The 23,422-nt window shown below is 48.7% G+C and overlaps 1 protein-coding gene and 1 long non-coding RNA gene across 2 annotated transcripts; both read right to left on the reverse strand.

The window, feature by feature from the left end:
* Positions 1–100: 100 nt before the first annotated feature.
* LOC146434984 (uncharacterized) lies at positions 101–2,538 on the reverse strand. Its single transcript, XR_014853568.1, has 2 exons — positions 1,545–2,538; positions 101–1,043 (listed from the first exon to the last, which is right to left on the reverse strand). It is a non-coding gene; the product is annotated as an uncharacterized LOC146434984 (long non-coding RNA).
* A 203-nt stretch (positions 2,539–2,741) lies between these two features.
* Positions 2,742–21,559, reverse strand: ACVR1C (activin A receptor type 1C). The gene is made up of 9 exons (XM_085067224.1): positions 21,492–21,559; positions 16,603–16,838; positions 11,219–11,470; positions 9,820–10,050; positions 9,303–9,470; positions 8,404–8,560; positions 7,940–8,064; positions 7,699–7,829; positions 2,742–6,813 (listed from the first exon to the last, which is right to left on the reverse strand). Exons 1-9 carry the CDS (start codon positions 21,557–21,559, stop codon positions 6,688–6,690), a joined length of 1,494 nt encoding a protein of 497 aa, XP_084923350.1. The 3' UTR covers positions 2,742–6,687.
* Positions 21,560–23,422: the final 1,863 nt, after the last annotated feature.

Consider the following 23,422-nt stretch of genomic DNA (forward strand, 5'->3'; position numbering starts at 1 on the left):
GCTAGACATGGACACAATTAACCCTGGCTGGGATGTGAATCTGCACAAGGAAAAGCAGGGCCACTGCTATCAAAACAGAGAAACATACAAGTTATGGTCCTTTTGCTGATTAGAGACTCTTTATGCACCTTTACAAAGTATTGCCACACAGAGCTGTGACTCCAAGCTATGGAAGGAAAGACTGGCAGGGGCAGAGGCAGGGGAGGGGAGCAGCCAGGACTGCAGGGTGAAGGTGTTGGGCTCTGTCTCGCAGCTGTGTGGAGGTTCAGTGCAGACTGGCATGTGCTGTCATGACAGCTCAACACGGAGCTGCTCTGCACGCCCTTTGTAAGGGCTCTGCCCCTGCCAGCTGCAGCGGAGGAGCTGCAGGGATGAATGTCCATGGAGGCACAGGGACGGCTCTCCATGGAGGAGGTGCCTGACATTTGCTTGTGCAGATGAGCTCTTAGTGCCAGGAAAACTTTGGCATGGAGCTTGCCCCACTGCAGGGGATCCCCTCACTGCCCTGGATGGCTGAAGTGTCGGTACATCTCCGTTCTAAACGTTCATCCCTCAAAAACCCGGCAGCTTGCAACAGAGAAACAGTCCATCAGGAACATCTGGTCCACACACCTGGAGGAGGGTTGGTGGCTGATCTGTGACAAGTGCCTGCTGTCCCTGTGCCTTGCCAGGCAGACAGACAGGGACAGGGAAGTGTTGAGCATCACACCACCACCACAACAAATTTAGATGTCTGTCCCTCACCTCCGAGTTCTTTGGGAGAACAGCTCTGAGTTAACGGGAAGAAAAAGGATGTTTAAAAAGCACTGCAGGGGAGGGGAAAAGCTCTCTCCTTTTTCCAGAGAGAAGTAGCTGTGCCCCTGGGTGTCATCTGCTCACTTGCCAAGGCACACCGAGCAACACGGGGAGTGGGTGACTCAAAGCCTCTTCCCCTTTTCGTGCTCACGGTCACCCCGCTGAGAGCTCGAAAACAAAGTGCGTTTCGGTTCCTCCGGCAGCCCTCTCTGACGTTCCTGAAACCCAGTGACTCATCTGCAACCACGCTGAGGACAGAAACAAATGACACCTCCCATCAGAGTACAAAGCAGGATCTTTGTGTGAGCCGCCCCAGCAGCCCAGTGCTCCTCCGCTGCCCTGCGCCCCACAGCAGCCCTGCGCCCCACAGCAGCCATGCACCCCACAGCAGCCATGCACCCTATACCAGCCCTGCACCCCACAGCAGCCATGCACCCCACAGCAGCCATGCACCCCACAGCAGCCCTGCGCCCCACAGCAGCCATGCACCCTATAGCAGCCCTGCGCCCCACAGCAGCCCTGCGCCCCACAGCAGCCCTGCGCCCCACAGCAGCCATGCACCCCACAACGCCCACAGGCACTCCGCAGCCCCGACACGCACCCCAGAGCTCCGAAGGCACCTCACACCCCACAGACAGCCTCCACAGCCGCCCGCACCCATCCTGCCCCGGCCGGGCTCAGAGCTGCTCGGAGCAGAGCCGGGACGGAGCGGAGGCCGAGTCAGACCCTGCTGCCCGGCAGGGACTCACACATGTCCAGGGAGATCACAAGGATGCCCCGCGCCAGCCTCCTCCCTGGCACGGCCCTGGCTCTGTGTCAGGCTGGAGGGATGGGACACCTTCCCCTATCCCAGGCTGCTCCAAGCTCTGTCCAGCCTGGCCTTGAACGCTTCCAGGGATGGAACGCTCATCCCTACGAGGCTGCAATGCCTGCAGGGCTTCTGCCCGCAATCACCTCACCCGGGCAGAAGGAAGGAGGGGGGAGTCATCCTCTGTGGGACACAAGCCCTCGGGGACTCAGGAGATTGGCTCCTCTATTTAGCTACCAAGTGTGCAACAATGGCTCCTGGGGAGCTGGTTTACTAAATAACAAGAAATTGAAGAATTAGCCCTTTCTCTTTCCCACCCAAAGCCTCCACCTAGCGGTGTCTCACGAGCACCTCTCCCCAGGTGACGGCGCTGGAATTCCGCTGCCGCAGGGTCGGGATGGAGCTGTCGGCTCACAGCACCCACGGACAGAAGCACCACCAGGCTCACAGGGGTAGCTGCTCCTCCCCCCAGGTGTGCTGGCAAAGAATGTCTCCCGGGAGGCAGGAATTTCTCGGGCTGCTGCAAGTGCAGCTCGCAGCTCTCCCGTGCCACAGACACACACCCGGCGCGGCGGTGGCCAGGGGATGGCAGCCGGGGATCACCGATGAACCGCTGCCTGCTGCTCCATCGGGACCCGCATGCTGGGGACCTGCACAGCCAGCGCCGTGACAATGACACCTTCCTGGAGCTCAGCAGGGACCACAGAGCAGGAGTGCACAAGTAATTGCCACAATACAAAGGTCTTTTTAAGAAAAAAATAAAATTCCACAGTATCATTCAAAAGCCACAGAAGTTCTTTGGGTCACAGCATGGCAGATTTCATTTTGACCTGCCTTAAATTCAAATAAAGCCTGATTTAAATTACCAGATTATGGCTGTGTCAGGGGAATTTTCAAGCACAGACTCCAGGACTGAGGTGTTCAGTGTCAGCAGGTCTCATTCAGGTTTACATCGCTGAAAATCTCAATAACTGGAAGAGCAGAATCAGGGAGTCTTGAAAGAAAGGGAGCTCAGTGAGAGCTCACATTGTGGGTGCAAGAGCCACGAGCCAAGGTCCCTACGGGTTCAAACAGGCTCGACCTTTCTCCCCTCCCAAAATGAACATAAAAACAGTTTCAGACCACAGGAACACAAGGGTAGAGTATGCTGAATTTATTAAAATTGCCACATCTTCCCCCAAGTACATGGGGTGAAAAATCTGCATACAAAATACAACAGCTAAATCATTATTTACATCCAGGCAGTTGCAATACCAAGCATTAACTTTAGCAATAGTTTTAAAAATAACTCTTCAGTGTACACAGATCAGATATTTCACAACACGAGGGTTGAAGTTGAGCACTGCACTGCTATAATTAGTTCAGAAATATTACAGTGTTCCAGATAAAATACTAATGCTTCTTTTAAAAACAGACAACTCAGGAAGTGGTTTGTAGATTGACAAAACATTACACGTTTTTCTTAGGGGCTGAGAATCACAGCAGGTTTAGACACAATGTCATAGCTACATTCAAAATACATGTGGTCCATTTATGCCAAAAATACATTCAGTGTAAGTTACAATTTATTGCACATTTCTTATATTCTGTAGAAATATATTGTACCTCAATGCTTATTCCCTGTACATTCATAAATTGTTCTGCCTGTTAGAGCAGAACATGGACATCTTTCCCTAGAAGCTTTGGGGGGATTGGGGATACCACAGCCTGTGGGATGATCCCTGCAATCAGACACAGCTTGCATGGCCAGGGGCAGAGGAGGGGACTCGTTCCCAGGTCTGCTGGGGACACCCAGGTGTTGGCCTGGGGTTCTCCAAGGGCACCTCAAGGACACCCCAAGGACAATCTCCCAGACCCCACCAAACCACAGCCAGGAAATTTGAGCCATAACCTCCATCAACACAAAAATAAGCTCATGCCTCTCTATCTGTGCACCCAAAGGACGCAGTGAAGTCTCTGCCCACCTGCCCACCAGAGTCCTGCAGGAGCACCCCCTGCCCCAGGCAGCAGCCCCGGTGCCATCCCTGTCCTTGTCTTATGACACTGTCCCCAGGCAAGGGATGAAACCCAAACACCTCCTTCCAATGGGCGAGGGGAGCTGGGGACAACTGGGGACAGCCTCGAGCTCACCTGTGCCACAGAAGCTCCAGACAGATGGGAACTGAGAAAAGAACTTGCCCTGCTCAAAGTTCAGACCCATTGTAGGAATTGGGTGTATTTCTAAACAAATGTATTAATAATTCTACCAAGGAAAGAAGTGACATAACAATGATTAAAATATTGTAGGATTCTTTATAGTGTCACGTGAGGGAACGAGCTTGATTAAGTGCAAACGATAAAAGTAGAAAAGTGCAGAGGAGATTACAGCCTGAATTTCTCAAGGGGTGTCTGGGGGAAGCAGTTCAAGTAACACAAAAAGAAAATAGGTGCTCGAGGAAACATTGATTAACTTTCCCTTTCAGTCCATAATCCCTGCATTAAACTTTAGATTGTTAGTAGAAGCAAATTATAAAATATTGGTAACTCCCCCCAGCTAGAAGCATCAGTTAGGAGAGGCTGAATGTGGTGACAGCTTTTGAGCATCCTTGACCTTGAAAATTTTTACAAGTTTAAGAACTTGTGCTTTAAGTGAAGATTATCAGGAACATCATAACCTCTGAGGAAACCTAAGCCTCCCTAAACGGCACAGAAGTGTCTTGGCATAACCTCTGTGCTTAAATTAGAACAGGACAAACCCACATGGAGGGAAAAGGCCACTGAAACAAGCGTTCTTTGGGGGTTTTCTAAAGGAGTGTAGAGTTTACAAACATTTCAGAGCCCAATACAACATCAGCCCCTGGCTCAGTTATGTTCAACTCTAGTTTATCCAAATGTACATTCACCTCTCAACAACAAAACAAAAAAGAAAGCCAGTGCAAAAATACTGAGTTAGGTGAAAAGGCAGGGTAAACAGACCATAATGTCTGATGCCAAGAGATATGTGCGGGGAAAAGGTTAAAGCATTACCTGTGTGAGGAGTAGCAGAGCCTGAGCATCCTCCACACACACCTCCCAGCCAGGCACCAAAAGAGGTCTTGCTCAAATTACAGAGCTGGTCAACAATTTTCAGAGACTCCAGGGAGGAAACTGAGAACTGAAACTCTTCTCCCACTATAAAAAAAAAATAATATTTGATTCTTCCTTTTTAAGATAAAGTTGGTGGTTTTTTTCCAAGTTACATACTACAAGAACAGATGCTGGATTTTAGGTTTACAAATCTTTTGATAGTCAAGTCAGCACCAGGTTTTGGATCATGCAGTTGCCAAAATTACCCCTCAAACAGCCTACAAAGTCACATCACTGAGCTTCACAGGGTAGTTCATGTAGTTGAGGCACATAAGAATTGAATCATAGAATCCCAGAATGGTTTGAGTTGGAAGAGACCTTGAAGTTTATCTCATTTCACCTCCCTGCCATGGGCAGGGACACTTTCCACTAGACCAGGTTGCTCCAAGCCCCATCCAGCCTGGCCTGAATCTCTAAGACAACCTTAATTATATCTGAGAAACCACACTGGAGAAAACTCTGCCAGCAATTTAGGGGAAATATGCTCCGCTGCTCAACTGCAGACCACACAAACACCTGCGTTATTTAAGACAAGCAAGACTAAATTTTGTGCAAATGGGTAAATTGCATCAGAGCCTATTTATGGGCAATTAACAGCCACAAAGTATCCACAATGTCCTGAAGATGAGTACTCAGGATGAAACCTGGAGTAATGGCACAACTGACCACCCCACTCAGGAAAAGTTTAACTCATTCTTTCCTGCAACAGCTCCAGTCACGAGATTTTGCCCCTAAGGCTGATCTGAGACACTGTGATCAGCCAACAGCTGACTGCCACAGAGCTGCAGGGGCCACATCTGATTTCTGCAAAGCTTTGCTGTTCTGGAAACATCTTTGGGCTTAATTTCCATGGACCAGGTAGATTAAGAAACATTTAAAGAACCATAAGACTATGAAATGTATAATTTTGCTTATTAAAAATATTCAAACACTATATTGAAATATGTGGGCCATGGAGTGGGGCAGAATTCACAAAATGCCAGAACATCAGTGAATTTGATACAACATCAAACTCACATTGATGGCTTGTGGTATATTACGGAATCATAATATCAGATCAGAAATGGTAATATTCATCACCAGCCTGGTGCTTCACACAATTCTGTAAGAAACCCCCAGGCTGCACTGGCTTTTATTAAGCTCCCCCTGATACATCAAAAGGCACTAAGAAATGTTACTGGTGATTATAAAGATGTTAAAAATAAATATTTTCTCAATTTAGGTAGAATTTCTCCTATTCCATCCCTACATAGCTAACAGAAAAGTATTGTCTCTATTTTTTTCCTACTAACTTAAAAAGAAATGTCCCTTGATTGATCTGACTGATGAAAAAACGACAGAGTAAAACAACTCAAATTCTAACCATGATATTGTATGTGAAATTGAGACCAAAAAAAAAAAAGTTAATGGAGAATTGACTCAATGGTTTTGTTCACAATGTACACGCTTAGTGGAATTTCCATATTTTTTAATTGCTTATGTAACTATAAATATAGTAATTCAAAATGTATTCACTAAGAGATCCTTTTCAGATTCCTGACAAAAAACAGGTAAAAAGCAGGGTTGATTTGGTCTTTTACTTGGTTTGAGGACAGAACCAACATGAGGTTTCTCTTGCAAACAGGCTTTAGCCAACACCAGACATCTCCAGGAATTTTGGGGTCTGACAAAGATGAAAAGCACAACAGCAAAACGTATTTTTACACTGCCATGATGCTTCAAGCGCCTTTCTGCCATTTGCTGGTGTCTGATTTACTCACAAAACCAAAGCAAGTCCCGGACTTGCTGTATCAAACCCGAACCACGAGTCCCGAGCTGCCTCGTCCCGCAGCCGAACACGACGCTCTAGGTCGGCGCTCTGCCTCGGGCACTGCAATACTGAACCGCATTATCTGAGGTAGACCAGAAACAAAAATACTATCACACACGGAAAGGTGAACGGCAGGATGCCTTCCTCTCTCGTCCCACAGGGAGCTCTGTCAGGCTTTGGAGTCCTCGTGCACGCAGAGCTGCGAAATCGTCTTCTTGACGCGCAGCGCGGTGAGGCGAGCGGCTCCGCTGGGGCGCCAGCACTCCCGCATCAGCCGGCCCAGCACCCGCAGAGCCTGCAGCGGGAAACAGCAAACCACCGCGTGTGCAACGGGAAAACAGCCGGGATACAGTCACTGTGTGTGCAACGGGAAAACAGCCGGGATACAGTCACTGTGTGCAACGGGAAAACAGCCAGGATACAGTCACTGTGTGTACAACGGGAAAACAGCCGGGATACAGTCACTGTGTGTGCAACGGGAAAACAGCCAGGATACAGTCACTGTGTGTGCAACGGGAAAACAGCCGGGATACAGTCACTGTGTGTGCAACGGGAAAACAGCCGGGATACAGTCACTGTGTGTGCAACGGGAAAACAGCCGGGATACAGTCACTGTGTGTGCAACGGGAAAACAGCCGGGATACAGTCACTGTGTGTGCAACGGGAAAACAGCCGGGATACAGTCACTGTGTGTGCAACGGGAAAACAGCCGGGATACAACCACCGCGTGTGCAACGGGACAAAACAGCACCCAGGGATACAACCACCATGTGAGCAGCAGGACAGAATCAGCAAACCACGGTGTGCAACAGGAGAACAGCCAGGATACAAACACCCGGTGTGCAATGGGAACGCAACAGCCAGGATATAACCACTACCCCCTGCTTTCTGGTTTTAACACAGGGAGACAAAGTGCAGCTCTCTGAAATGGTAACACAACAGCAGCAGCAGCAATTAAGATCTGCCTTGGAGAGTGCTGACTGCTTGGTGCAAAGAGTGTTCTCTGTATTGATCTGAAGGAGAACTAGACATCTGAAGCGTCTAAATTCAGGAGAAGCTGGGCATTGAGTGCCCTGTCTCTCACTGAAAAATTGTCTTAATTTAAATTTAAAAATATAAATAATAAAATAAAATGAGAAAAAATAAACTACAAAATAAACCTAAAATAAACTGCTTTTACCTCACAGCTTTGCCACTGGTTTGGAATACTTGGTCTGAGCTTCTGTTCACAGACAACCCTTCTCATGTCTTCTATTGAAGGATCAGAAGGCACAAGGTCGTAGTAAGGCAACTGGTATTCCTCAGTGATTCCTAGGGAAGATACTGTGTAGGTGCCCATGGTAGGGGGTGGAAGGAGATGAGCTTTAATTTCCTTCCAACCCAAACCAATCCGGGATTGGATGAAAAGGCCAAAACCTCACCTCCAACGGAGCACCTCCGGGCTATCTCCCAGTACACCAGCCCCAGAGAGTAAATGTCTGCACGCTTGAAGGACTCAAAGATGTTCGTGTTCATCGCATCGTCCAGGATCTCGGGGGCCATGTACCTTTAGGGCACACACAGTTAGTTTGCTGGGGCAGCCCCTAGAAAAGGTCACAGCTGTGCTGCCACTTGCTGGGGCCCCATGACCCCTCGTGGCACTGCCAGCTGTGCCCTGCCCAGGCCCAGAGCACCGGGGCTGACCGGGGTGACCGGGGTGCCCCACATGGGGCAGAGAGCTCCATTCCATAGCAGGGACTGCAACCAGCTCTCCCACCCACCCTGCGGGTCAGCGGCCACCCCGCCCGATGCCAAGAGGGGAGGGGACATCACTGCTGGAGGGAAGGTTGGGAGGTGCCATCCGCATGGAGCCAGCCAGGCTGGCAGCTGCAGCTGCCTCACGCACCTCCTGGTGCCCACCCTGGGGTTCTGGGGAATGTCGATGGTGTTCAGCACCGAGTCGTGCTTCACCGCCAGCCCCAGGTCAGCGATGGCACAGGTCTCGTTCCTCTTCACCAGGATGTTCTTGGATTTCAGATCCCGGTGTGCAATCGCTGGCTTCCCTGTTCAGAGGAAGAGAAACCACCTCCAATTTTGATAACAACAGTGTGGGTTTTTAATATAATGAATAAGGATGTAAAACCAGTTTTAGTCACTTTTGTTACTACACACTATAGAAACACTGAAGCCCATTTTGAACCAAGTAAATCTCTGCTACATGATATAAACTTTAAAAGAAAATTTTAAGGGCATTTCTATTTCAATATCTGTATTTCAGGAATAAAATACAAAAAGAGAAACTAGAAGTGTACCCTCCAAATTAATTTAGAAAATTATAGAATCACTGATTGGATTGGGTTGGAAAAACCCTTTAAAACCACCGAGTCCAACCATTCCCCAGCACTGCCAAGGCCACCACTAACCCATGTCCCCAAGTGCCACATCCACACAGCTTTTAAATCCCTTAAGGGATGGTGACACCACCACTGCCCTGGGCAGCCTGTGCCAGAGCAGTAGAAACCTTTCTATGAAGAGATTTTTCCCAATTTTCCCTTCATTAGCTCTCACTCCCCTTTAGCAGAGCTGCTTCCATAGGCTATTTAAAGCCATGGATGAAGTGCAGACAATGGAAGTGGGAAGGCGACATCCCTGTTCCCTGTCTACACTGCACCACTCATGCTCACACTGTTCCCCCTGGTGTTAACAGTTTGGAAAACACTTCAACACCGTGTTACCCACAAATGTTTTTGAGAACACTGAAGCTCTTTAAAATACTTGAAGGAAAAGTGGGAGGGAAGCACTTGCCTTGCGTGCCAACAATCTCCATGTGGAGGTGTGCCAGGCCACTGGCCACGGACAGAGCCAGCCTGACCATGCCCTCCACTGTCACTGTGCCTCTGTTCAGGTAGTCGAACAGGGAGCCCTGCTCGTGGTACTCGGAGACAAGCCACAGCTGAGTCCACGTCCCGTTATCTACCCAGAGAAAGCAAGATTATTAAAAATATTAGCTAGGGAAAGCCTTCCCCATCTGGGGAAATGCAAACAAGCAAGTGTGCCAGCTGTGCCACCAGGAAGGAGCTCAGGGCAGCCACATGGTGGTGTTTCAGATGGGAGTGGTGGCAGCGACAGCTGTTCTGAGACACTCAGGATTCAGTGGGTGTCAATCTCTTGGGTTGGGAAGCTCTCTAAAATCACTGAGTCCAACCATTATCCCAGCACTCCCAGGGGAAGCACATAGAATCACAGAATTGATTGTGATTGGGTTGGAGAAGCTCTCTGAGAGGACAGAGCCCAGCAGTGCTGCTTCTGCCTCACTGCTTACCCTTGTTGTCAGCAGCAATGAAGCCCAGGATGTTCTCGTGCCTCAGCATGACTGTCTGGTAAATCTCTGCCTCCCGGAACCAGGACCGCTCATCTCTGGAGGAGAAGATTTTCACAGCTACGTCCTCCCCACACCATTTCCCACGCCAGACTTCACCAAATCGTCCTTTCCCCACAATTTCCTGCAGGACAATAGTCCTTGCAATGGTCCTCTGGACGAGCAGAGGCAGACCTAGTTAAAAGGAGAGACAGATACCTGTGAAATAGCTCAGCTGGGACCTCCAGACCCCAACACCAACCTTTCCCTGTGAGCTGCACTCATGGCTTTGCTTTTCAAGACTACCAAGAGAAAATCCTCTCCCAGCCAATATCACCTCAAATCAGACATTTTAATGCTACTTCCCAGTGTCTATACATATAAAAAACTTTTTGAAAACCCAATAAAAATGAAAATGTAGCCCTGAACAACTCAATTTGGTTTGACACAGACCACAGCTGTCCTGCAGTCAACTAGTTGTTCTGCTCTGGCTGAAATTTTCAAAAATAAAAACAGATTATCATAGCAGCCCCACTGTGCTTTGCCAGCCACAAACCCTGCCTGGTTTGGTTTGATTCTGTGTTTGTTTGGGACTTAAAACATTTTTTTTTTTTCCACAGCAACCTTGATTTTGGCTGAAATTCAAACAAATCGCTGCAGTGCACAGGGCTCTGCCTCTGTACATGTCCAGCCCTGCTCCTGGGATGGCTGGGAACTGGTAAAGCTTCAGCATAAATAAAGCCAAAGTCTGCTCATTAGAGCTGTGAAAAAGCATTAGGGAAGAACAACAACTTAATCCTCATAAGTATGCAGCTCATAGAAATAAATTAAATTAGGCACTATTTGTACATTTTTCACTTATAAATAAAAGCAAGCACAGTTTACATACTTTTCAATAAAAGTTCTAGTTAGGGAAAGTTGGGCTGTAAATCCCAGACATGCCACCGGCAACATAAGCTGGAATTTGTGAATTCCCACCCCATTTTTAGGTCTCTTTGGTTTAACAAGTTCTCAATAGGAACAGAGGAATCACAGTAGGCAAGATATCAGAAACGGGGGAAATGTGATACAAGAATCTGGAGGAACATTATTCTGCTACAAAACACAAAACATTTCAGAAGCAGCATCCTGACCCACTCAGGTGGGTTGAGTACCCTTCATTATCAGCCATGTCGCATTGGCCAACTGTGCTGGGTTTCATGCTTGATTCTGATTCCTGAGTTCACTTTTTCCAAAAAAGTTCAAAATCCCATTCCACCAACGAATCAGATTTTTGCAGTTTGACAGAAGAATAGCACCCAAAGCCCCATGGCCACACGCACCAGCACAGAGCCCGCGGTGGCAGGCAGGACACCCCACGTACCGGAGCCGGAGCCAGAGGTGGTCATGTCATAAATGAGGTCCTTCAGCGTCTTGCCGGAGCTCACCAGGTTGCCCTCGGAGAGAGGCTCCTCCACGTTGGGTGGCTTGGCCCCGCGGCGGGCACAGTGCCACCTGCCCCGGGCCGTGCAGGCTGCCAGCACCAGGGCCAGCAGCACCGCGCACACTGGCACTGCCACCGTCACCGCCAGCACCGCCGAGCGTGTCCCCGCTCTGCCCGGAGCCTCAGAGCCTGCTGCGAGACACAGGGGACAGCAGGGGAGAGAAGGATGCGTGTGAAGGGCTGCAGAGCAATGACACATCAAGGTTCAATGATTTCCCACAATTGCCCTGAGCGGGAGACAGAACAGATCACGTTTCTGTAAGTGACAGAGTCTTTCCCACACACCTTTGTGCAGGAAGCTTGGTCTCAGACCAGCATTCTGATCACCACCTAAGAAGCTCTAGATCAAGAAGCTCTAGGAAGACACTGCTAAGGGATTCACTTGCACATGAACACACAAAATTACCTTAATCTCGCCAAAATTGTAAGTTTAAAAAAACATATAAACCATCACTTTTCCCCCAAATAAACCAGAAATATGAACCATAAAAAACCCCTCAACACACAAAACCATGACTTCGAACGGGATCTAAAGGCCGCAGAATATGCAGGAATCACAAACTCCACCTCATGCAAGGTCAGTCCTTCCCTTCAGGGAAAGGCTGAGCCACGTGCACACCATAACCCAGAGTTCAAGAATGACCAAAGTGCCCTGGGGTCTCAGAAGCAGCAGTCAACAGCCTCAGCATCCTCTGCTACCTTCCACCAGTCAATACTACACGTGTCTGTTCACCAGCACAACTCCAATCCCGCTGAACACAAAGCTGTTACATTTTGTTCACAGGTTTTTCCTTTAACTGACTTCAAGAGGATGCTCCAGGGGTGACCTGGGAGGTTTGTAAGAGGATTTGTGAGCAGGATTCCTCCTTGGAACTCCTGCTTGTTAACTGACATGCCAGGATCTCCTAAACAATTTTCATTCTGTTTCCACACTGCTGAGGTTTCCCTGCAGCAGGGGTGAAGTGCAGTACAGAGAGATCTTCTACCCCAGGAGCTCTGGTGCCTCACCAAACCAGCCCTGCCACCCCAGACCGTGTGCCAGGAGACACCAGGCAGGGCAGCAGGAGCGCCTCTGTGCTGGCCAGGCACGATGGGGCTCAGTCACAGCAGCTGGGCAAGGTCAGACTCTTGGGGAAATCACACAATCCCTCACGACCACCCAAAACCAGCAAAACAACGCCGTTAATTGCATTTTGCAATCCAATTTCCAATGTACTGTTCATTGACTGACTAACCAAGAATAGAAGCTGAGACATGTTGCCATGTGTGAACCAATTGCAGCACATCTGGCAGTACTCAGCAGTTTCACAATGCAGTTATGGTCCAATTTGTGTAAATAAAATAGTACTTGCAGGCAGCAGAAAAAAAGAAAGGATTTTTTTCCCTCCAATGGAAAATACATTCTCATGCACAGCGTTTCCTTTTGACACTGTAACGCTTCCACTGTGAGGCTTCCAAAAGCCCTGAACTGTGTGCACTCCTAGGCTACTCAGGAGGAGAAATTACATATTTTTTCCAATGTAATAAGAAAATCTATTGCATCCTATTGATGGGAAGCTCTACAGAACACTTTCAAACCATTTCAAAAATACAGCTCGGGCTAGAATCTAAAATTTAGTTTCTCCAGCTTCCATCATGCCTACAGACCCCGCTCACCATGGGGGAGGCAGACATCACAAGTTCTGTCTCCCAGATCTCAGATATGGCCCAAAAATCCTACAAATCTACAGCTGGAAAAATCTAGGTCTGATTAGCAACTACTCAAACCAGACTGTTCCATGCTAAGGGCATGGTGCTGAGTTGTGCAGAGAGAACAAGAATGAGGGATGTACGAGGGATGATTTATCATGGGGATGTCCCTCAGAGCAGCAGCACACTGGGTGTTTTCTGCAGCCCTGCTGTGACATCTCACTGACAGGGGAGGCTCATCTTGGGCCACCTGCTGGGGTAGAAAGTACCCCAGGTGAACCAGCAGAAACCCAGAAAGGAATCCAGGATGACACAGAAAAAAACCCAATTACTGGAAATTCATCCTGCACTTTGACATTTTCACCTGCTAATGCAAAATGCCACAATGAAATCCCTGCGCACAAGAAGGAGATATAAAGCAGAGATCCAGGTTTAATCTGTCTTTAAAGATTTTCAGACATTGTTAAAAACAAATTAAAAAAACAAAACAAAACAAAAAAACAACCAAAAAAACCCCACACCCAAACAAATATAAAATGACTCCTGTCACCCAAGGCCTCAACCCAGAGCCCTGTGCTGACTGGGGCAGGCATTGCCATCTGCAGCTCTGCCATGAGAATTCAGGCACACATTGCTCTCTTCCTTCAGAGATCTTCACCCTGAGAGTCATCTCACTGTTCACCAGACACTCCTTTACAGCACGAACCTTTGGTGATTACAGACAGTCACAAACTCCCACAATGGTTTGGGCCGGGAGGGACCTCAAAATTCATTTGGTTTCAAGTGCCTGCTCTGGGCAGGGACACTTTCCAGAAGCCCAGGTTTCTCCAAGCCCCATCCAACCTTTGAGCCAAAGCAGCTCAGCATCATGGGGAAGAGCTGAAGGGTTTGGGTTTGTGTCCCTGCAGAATACAGAGGTCCTGCCTCGCCTAATAGGGATGGGCACCAAGCTGGATCTTCTCAGGGTTTCTGCTCATCTAGGAGAGTCACTCCTGCCTAAAGGCAAGTTTTTCATGCCCACATGCTCCACTTTTAAACTGGAATTTGCATAATGGAGATAGACAGGTCGGCAGGTAAGTGTATACATATATACACATAAAGAAAGAAAGAAAGAAAGAAAGAAAGAAAGAAAGAAAGAAAGAAAGAAAGAAAGAAAGAAAGATAGATAGATAGATGATAGATAGACAGATAGATAGATATACAAAGATAAATAGATGATAGATAGATAGATAGATAGATAGATATAGATACATATAGATAGATGATAGACAGATAGATGATAGATGATAGATAGATGATAGATAGATGATAGTTGATAGATAGCTAGATAGATAGATAGATGATATATAGATAGATAGATAGATAGATAGATAGATGATAGATAGATAAAGAGACAGAGATAGACATAGAGAGACAGTTATAGTTAGGTAGAAATAGATGGAGATAAAGATAGATGATACAGATGAAGCTCAACAAACCTTCTATATCAAGGTGTCTGTACCAAGTGCCACTTGACAAATGTGTAGGACAATGGAGTGACCCCAGAGCTGCCTCCACGCAGCTTCCCGACAACGTGAATTATGTGAGGAAGGGCTGTCAGAACAGGCCAGCACAGAAACCACGCTGGCACTGCTACAATTCCAACTGACATCAGTTCCCCCAAACCTTTAGAGCAAAGGGCTCAGGGTAAGAATTCAGCCCTTTTTTTCTTTGGGTACTGAAATATGAAACTGGAGGTTTTGCAAGTCCCAGTTCAAGAGCTGGGATGACAGATGTGCTGCCACCGCTCCTCTAGAAATAGCAGCTTTCTTCCTAAAACGGATAAACCATCATGGCACTTTATTTCTAGTGCGTGACCACAATTAGTGTGTCTCTTCTGTGGTCAGCTGAAAGAAAAACATTTAAATAATCCTAATTCCTGCCCCACAGCACAGGTGACGTTGGGTACCAGGGTTCACCAGGAGGTGACAGTGCCCAAGGCTCCCACAGCAGCTCCCCTGTGGTCTGCCCTGCAAGCCTTTCAAATTCCATTAAGAACTATATGATAGCAGCTTAAATTCAAGATATAATTGTAAATTGTGTATTAATTTGCATCTTTGTTTCCTGCAACATATCTCACTGGTGTAAATATATATAAAGGTATTATCTGATAAAATAGTATATTTTACACCTTTTTTAAAAAAAAAGCCTGGGATAAATATTGGAAAGAAGAGTCAAAAAATTAAACAAAAATTATACTAAAAATAGTATAAATATTTATTTTTAGAAAGCACCGAATCAACTTCATTACACAACTTTGAGCCTGGCAGGCTCACACAGTGCACCAGCTGGGTAATACACAGAGCTCCTGGAAGTGCCAGCCCTTTCTCTCCCTCTTATTAGGACCCGGAATCTGACAGCTTCTCATCCCTGCTGGCTTCGTGACACCGAGGTGACACCACAGACCAGCTGCCTCACAGGCTGCTCATGTCAGCCACAGCAGCCGAAGGCTCACATTGCTGAAACTGCATCAGCCAAAGAGGTCCCCAGCAGTGGCTTGGGGTCCTCCACCCCTCTTTCCCCCAAGCAAACCCTACATGAGATGTGACTCCCATAAGAGAGGACCCTTCTGCCTTCTGGAGCACAACAGAGCCCCTGCAGAGCCCTCGCTGCTGACACAGAGGTGCACAGGCAGACACTGCAGTCGCTGCTCCCCAGTCTCTGTCACACACACATGGCACTCAGTGGCAGACAGGACAAGGACAATGAGGAGGGCAGCTCCTCAGTGCCAGGGCTGCCCACCGCGGGTCAAACCTCACCACCACTCAGACCCTCCCCTGCCCAAATTCACGGGGTGCATGTCTCACAGTCCCAGTCAGCCCCTACAACCACCCGCCTCCTTCCCAACACCCCCGGTCTGGATTCTCACCTGACCCACCTCAAGCAGGTGTTCCCATCTTGGAAGCTGTAAGGACTCAGCCAGGGCAGGGCGTCCATCGTCCCCTCGGGAGGCCCTAGGTAACAGCTCTTGGCTCCTCGAGACTGATAATTCACAGTTGCCATGCACTGCTGATTGTGCCCCACGGAGAGTCCCCGTGGACTCAGGCGTATCACCCTCCCAGCACCCAGCCTGATGCCAGTTCAAATGCCAGTTCAAAGCACAAACTCCCTTAAGAAATTACAGCCTGTAAAACCTGTGAAGTTGCAACTCTGTTCTCTTCAGATACTTAGAAAGCACAGAATATCCTGAGTTAGAAGGGACCCAAAGGATCATAGACCCCAACTGACTGCCCTGTACAGGACACCCCAACAATCCCACCACGAGCCTGAGAGCACATCTGCACACCTTCCTTTCATCCTCAGTGTTAACGCTCGTGGGACATCAAAAACAGCATTTGGGATGCCTTCAGGAATGCAAGAAATTCCCTCTCCTGCAAACAGAACTGCAGTTTATATTCTGCTGCCTGAAACAAGCTGGGACTAAACCAGCTGTGTTTTGCAGACAGTCTCTAAAGCCCCCATGGACCATGTGCCCTGTGCGGTGTTTGAGCACCCTCGAGCTGTCCCACGGGCACTGCAGCCCGGCTGGCACTTACCGAGGGGCAGGCGCAGGGTGATGTTGTTGCAGAAGTCGGTGTAGCAGCACTCAGTCTTAGTGATGTTCTTGGAGCTGTGGCAGAAGACCTGGGCGTTCAGCTCAGGCAGGGAGACACAGGACTTGACCACCTCCTCGCGCCCGTTGGTCAGCATGACCGAGGCCCAGCAGGCGCCCTCCGTGTGGCAGGTGAAGTTGGTGTGCTCACACAGCTGGCACACGCACTGCAGGCCTGGAAAACAGGGACAGCCGCTGGGACAAGACACAGGGACAGCAGAGCCCCACGGGCGCCATGCCAGCTGGGCCTGCCAGCCTGCTGACCGCTGGGCCTGCCAGCCTGCTGACCACTGGGCCAGCTGACCACAAGCACCCCTGGCCAGCTCTGGCGCAGGCCCTGCCAGGGCAGTGCTGGGTAAAAGCCCTGGGCTGCAGGAGCAGCCGGTCCCAGGAGAGCCCCAACACCACAGGTCCCCAGCATTCACAGATTACTAGTTTCTAAATCTTGGACACAGAGAACTTTATAGATGTCATCTGTCTTATGTGGTGGTGAATACTGACCACCCCAAAAATAGTTCCCATGAAAGCTGACTCCCAAAACCATGGCACCCCTTGCCTGTCCCAGTCACCTGCCTGTGCCAGAAGCACCCCAGCAGTGCCAGAGCCGAGCAGAGAGGACCAAGCCAGGGTCACCAAGACACAGCAGCCCAGGGCAGACACAGACAGAATGACAGATTCCTCCTCCCCCTGTCTCCTGACTTGAGGCACCTTGTCCGCGCAGCCCTTCCTGTGTCAGCTCTAACTCTACAAGACTGAGCCCTGCTCTACTCAGGGGAATAATTTTAGCCATAAATTCTTCTGTTTCTTTGGCAATTGGGGGGAAGAGCGGCTTTCTTTCATTTAAGAGAGAGTTAAAAAGTAAAACATAGGTTAGCAGTGGGCTTGGCAGTGCTGGGGGGACAGTTGGGCTCAATGACCTTAGAGAGTTTTTGCAGCCTAACCATTCCATGATTCTGCAATCTCAGAGTCCCTGGAGGAGCACAGAAGTCCTGACAGATGACAGCATGAATCTGATTTCTGTTTCTGTGACACCTTTTGCTTCCCTTACAACAATCTCCATCCTGTGCCACTCTTCTGAAATAACAGCTCGTCATGTTTATCTTCAGCTCAGGCCCACAACAAATTTCCTTGGCATGGTATGTCCATGTTTATCCTGTGAGGGTGTGCCAGGAGCTGCTGCTTCAGCTCTCCCTCAGCACAGGAGCGAGCACCATCCATCAGCTACAGCATAACAGGCAAATCTCTCCTTAAAGACATTACCCTGGTCCCAGAACTGCTGCCAGGAGCAAGACTCATCACATCCAAATGAATTAGAGCTCTAGCAGGAGGAAAATAGACACATCATCACCAAAACTGCAAAATAAAAGCATTATTGAGGAAATGAGTCTAAGATTGTTGCAAGTGTCTTCAGGGCCTTACACACGTCATGGTGTTTCTCTCCCTTTCTCACAGCCTAAAACTAAAAAGGAAAATAATCTTTATTACATCATCTGCAGTGGAAAACTGACAGATTTATCCATATTCTGTACTTGCAGATTGCTTAAGAGCAGAGCTGATCAAAACTGTCCCTGCTCATTCTGAGCAGCTCCAGGGGAGCACCCCTGAGCCCCACAAACAGGGGGTGAGTTGAGGATGGTTGAGGGGCTCTGTACCCTCACCCTGATCAAGCTGAGACAGCCACTGCCAGAATGACAAGGGCTCTGCAGCACCAAATGCAGCCCTCAAGAAGAAAAAATGGAAAGCTGTAGCTGAATCTATTCAGAGACAAGAGCAGAGTTGGAGTTTTGGGAAAGATGAGACACTTTCCTCACAGAACACTTTCACAGACTACTTTTAAATATAATTCTACAAAAGCAGAAGCCTCATGTTCCTCATACCTGCCTGTGCTGCTGGCTGATTTCTCAGGTAGAAAAACTGATAGAAATCCCAAACCAGATACCAATCCCCAACCCTGTTTTCAAGAGCATTTGTATCCATTCAGAACCCTTTGTTGATATAGCAGAAAGATGATGGAATATAACCATAAAAATACAGGTTTCTTGCACCTGTGCTACTTTAGCTGCCTCAGCTCTTGTGGACTCAGAGGAGGAGCCTGGGCCCTTTGGAACATGTCCTTGGGAATATCTTGTCCCACTGAGCAGGGTGGGTGACACCCACCAGCACACATCCCCTCTGTGCCTCCCACGCAGGTCCTCCCAGACCCCTGTGCAGCCACTCCAGCTCCCCTGCTCCTGTACCCCCATGCCTACTGACACATCCCCTCCCTGTACCCCCATGCCTACTGACACATCCCCTGCCTGTACCCCCATGCCTACTGACACATCCCCTCCCTGTATCCCATCCCCTCAGGAACACACCACTTGCCAAAATTTGTGCCTTATCTGTGCTGCTCCATCAGGAAAGCCTCACTTCTCCTGGTTATTCATGACACTCCCTCCATTGGAAAACAGCGTCCATGTCAGTTTTATAACCAGTCCGTCTACAACCACCAGCAATGTATCCCAAGTTTCACATTACATATCTGGACCATTTCTGCTCTAATTTGCCTGCACTGCTGTCCCAGAGGAGCCAGCAAGATGTTCCCCTCAGCTTAGAGACCAGAGGAATAAACCACCATGATGGAAGATCTTCCTCCCACTATTCAAGCCAACACCAGCTTTGAACAGCTTCCCCTCCCACAGAGCCATCTCACGTCATGAAACAGGAGGAAGAATTTGCAAATATTGACTGAAATTCTGCAGCCCCTTACACACAGCAAGAAATGTTTATTCCCTTCCCAGACCCATTCCTGAGGACAGTCCTGGCAACACCATCAGTGATGCACTGTGACAGGGGGAAAGTCAGGACTCCCACCACCCTGGAAACCAGGGAGTGGAATAAGGACTAGTGACTGTCAAGGACTTAGAGGAAAAGGAACAAAGGGGAGGAGGAAAATGTGCTCCCAAGCTTTCAAAATAAGGCACTCTTTAATCTGGTAATGAATATGACTCCTTTATTTACTCAAGCACAACAATTCCCTTAAAACATTCCATTCTCTGGTTGAGAAATCAGGAGAAAGTGAACAACTGAAACACGCCATGGCTGCAGAGAGTATGCCAGGCACCCAAACTTGGGCACCAATGGTCCCAGCTCTCCAAGCACGGAGCTCTCCAGCAGTCATTAACAAATCTGTCCTGACCCTCCCCAAAGCCCATCACCACCAGTGGGACCACGGGCAGGTTGTGCTGCCAGGACTGGCTGGAGAGCTGGGGCAGGGCCAGGGCAGAGTGGGGCAGGACACACCACGAGCTCCCTCTGGCAGGGACAGCAGTCACAGACATGCTGAAGGACACAGAGGACACTTCCCCAGGGCAGCTGGCACTTGGCAGAGCTGAGGAACAACAAGAGAAACCAAGAGCTAGCTGAGGGGGCAAGGAGGACTCACACATTGGCACACAGGGAAAGCAACTTCTGGATACAGAGACCCCAGGAGCAGATGTTTCCTGGGTTTGGCATTTTTAAGATATACATGGTTTTCAAGGATGTTTTTTCTGCTGTTATTGCAATAGAAGCTGAGACTACACACCAGATTCTTGGATGAGTCCCACCATGAATCAAGGACATGATGACTTGCTCTTCAGAGCAGAAAATATTCTACCCGACTTACCTAAAAAGCAACATTTTTTGCCTTTTAGTTTTCAGTGCAACTGCCAGAAAACAAACAGGACAGGCAGACAGGCCATTCAATGAGCTTACAAAGCAGGAAGAACAGAACCAGCACCCAATTCCCAACAAACCAGCACAAGAAGATGGTTTTGTGTGCTCCCACTCCTCTATCATCAAGTGTCAGCATCGAGTACATGAATCACTAGATAACTGAGGAACAAGAGATGGAAGAATAGGACTTTAAACACCAGCTTAATGAGGGCAGTGAATAATTTAAACACATTGATAGACAGAGTGCAACTTCAAAAGTTAAATGGAAAGAATTGAACATTTAACACAAGCCCGCCAACACCATGGGGCTAAAGGAATGAACAAAAACTCCAGGGGAACAAAGTCCAGACCTGCTCTCTCTTATGAACCACACAAGGTTCTACATTTCAGCACAGACTTTTTACTACACAGATTAACAGAGCATTCATCTTCCACTAAGTCATAATACATCACTACTCACCACAGTTAGCAGTAGGGCATTTCAAAATTAAATTGGAAAGCAAAGATCTAAGGACTGTGATGGGAGGAAAGGCTGAATATCCAGAACATTTCCATCTTTGATCATCCTGTGTGGTCATTCTATATTGGCCCCTCTAGATACACTTTCATTTTTTTTCCAAATAATAGATCTGGGGCTCCCACAACTGTGGGCTCTCCACACTGCCTGAATCCCTGCCTTGGGCACAGACCCAGTGCCAGGACACAGCTGGAAGGGATGTTTCCGCACCCCAGGACACATACCTGGACCTGACTGACTGGACTCAGGAGGGTCCCAGGTGGCAAAAGTTTCCCTGTTGGACAAAGGGGCTCAAAGAAGATCCTAAAAATTACAGTTTTCCTATTGTCTAGCCCCTTGCTAGTGATGGAGCCAGAGCAAAAACTAGAGCAGGTACCAGTGAAGGTGTGGGTCTGGCACAGCCCATTGTCCTTCAGCTGCACAACTGCTAGGAGCTGACCATGGCAAAGAAACTCTGCTGCCACCAAACAGAGCCTCTCTGATCTTCACCAGTTAGCCTATTTGTCTGGCAGCAGCTGAGGTCCTAGGCAGAGAAAAATGGCAGCTTCCCTGTGCGAGGCTGCAGCACAGGAATGTGGGCTGAGCGCTCCGGGGAGCTGAAGAGGGGAAGCAGTAAGAAAGTAAAAGGGGCTGCTGAAGGCAGGAGAAGTAGGACTGACCTCAGAGCATTGCAAAAAAATTTCACCATGGAATCACAGGATTATTCAGGTTGGAAAAGCCCTCTGAGACCATTGAGTCCCACTGTTCCTCCATCACTGCCGAGGCCACTACTAACCCAAGTCCCCAAGTGTCACATCCATGTGGCTGTCAGATCCCTCCAGGAATGGGGATTTCATCACTGTCCCATGCTGAGGGATCAAAATCCAGAGGAGAGTAACATTACACAGAAGAACAAACAGCCTCAGCTCTGCACAAGCAGGGACCATCAGCCATGCCCAGGGGGAACAGAGCGCTGTGCCTCCCTGGGGAGTGCTGCAGAACTCCTCAGCTCATGGAGAGAGCACCACCAGGAGACACCAGGAGAAGATCCAGCCCTGTTCTGCCATGTGGGACCAGATGCTGTCACCCACCTCAAAAAGGCACAGGAGAAGTAGGAAGAGTGTCAGGACAGACAGCAGGGGGATCAGGCACAGACTAAGAAACTGGGCTGTCATGTCAAAGGCAATTCTGGGGAGGTGTGAAGGTTCAATGAAGAAATCATAGATCACACTTAGATGATGAATGGGGTTAGGCAATTACTGTCTCACATCCACTCAAAAGCTCTGGGCAGCACAGATGTCACTGGCAGCAGACTTACACAGAGCAGAAGGAAGCTCTCCTCTTCCTCAGGCAGCCTCGCCAGCCTCCCCAACCGCCTTGGGTGCCCATGTGAGTGCCACTGCTTGGGACAGAGCACGAGGGTGTCCAACAAGTCACAGCCAATTCCACCTGTGCGTGCTAGAGACTCGCAGCAACAGCCACGGATGATGACAGAAGCAAGAACTTCCAACCAAGAGCCCCAAACCCACCAGCTGCTGAGTGCATCCCATCCTCCCCCCTCCGGCATCTGCAGGGACAGTGGTGGCCGGAGGTGCCAAGGCCACCCTCAGCACAGGACGGAGGGGTCAGTGTCCAACAGCCAGCCCTGGCCACAGAGGTGACACTGTGTCCCTGACAAATGTATTCTCTTGTAACACATGTCTTTAGAAGGCAAAACCAAAATCTTGAGCAACGACAAGTCTTAAAACAAACAAACCTGCTTTTTCAACTACTGTGAAAAATACGGAGAAGTTCCCCCTCTAGAGAGGGCTCTGAAAGAAAAATGATTGGAGTAAAAACACCCTACATAAATGTACGGAAAAAAAGGCTGATACCAAACAGGACAAAAGCCAAAAAGTAGTGGAAAAGAGAGGAAAAATATTTATTCTGGAATTGAGAAAAATGTCTTTGAAGGAGAGACATCACAGAGTTCCAGAGTTTTCATAGCTTAAAAAAAAAATCTGGGGAGGGATTTTATAAAGCCATGCAAGTATCTTCATTTTGGAAGGAGGACACTGGATGCTCAAAATTCCCATTCTGGAAAAACTCAGCAGCCAAGGCAAAAGCCAGCAGGCAGGAGCTGAGTCCAGGCATTAAAATGAATATTAACAGGGCAGGGAAAGGGCAATAACACCCAGGGAAATTACTTTCGTTGGAAAAAGCTGCCAAAGGAGATTTTTAGCTTTGAACAGGCGAGGTATCCTTGGGAAGGTTGTGCTCTGCAGGGCATGAGTGACACAGCAAAGCACTGTGAGTGCAGGGATTTTGTGCAATACACCACATGCACAGAGCTGAAGAAGAATCTGCTGGTCCCAGTCCGTGAGGGGCTGAGGGCAGATCCAGCACAGGGCTTTGGGTACAAACTCCATGGGGAGGCAGCTGAGATAACACAGAGCTAAAAGCACTCACCGACTGCAAGTTTGGAATTGCTTGCATAAGAGAGCCCCCAGCACTGAAACCTCCTAAAGTCACATCCGAGCAGTTTGACAAGGAATTTTCCATCCAGACAGTCACACTGGCTGTCCCCTCTATT

This window comes from Lichenostomus cassidix, chromosome 7 (genome assembly GCF_008360975.1).
Source record: "Lichenostomus cassidix isolate B80296 chromosome 7, HeHo_3.0, whole genome shotgun sequence".
In the NCBI taxonomy this organism is placed as follows: Eukaryota; Metazoa; Chordata; class Aves; order Passeriformes; family Meliphagidae; genus Lichenostomus; species Lichenostomus cassidix.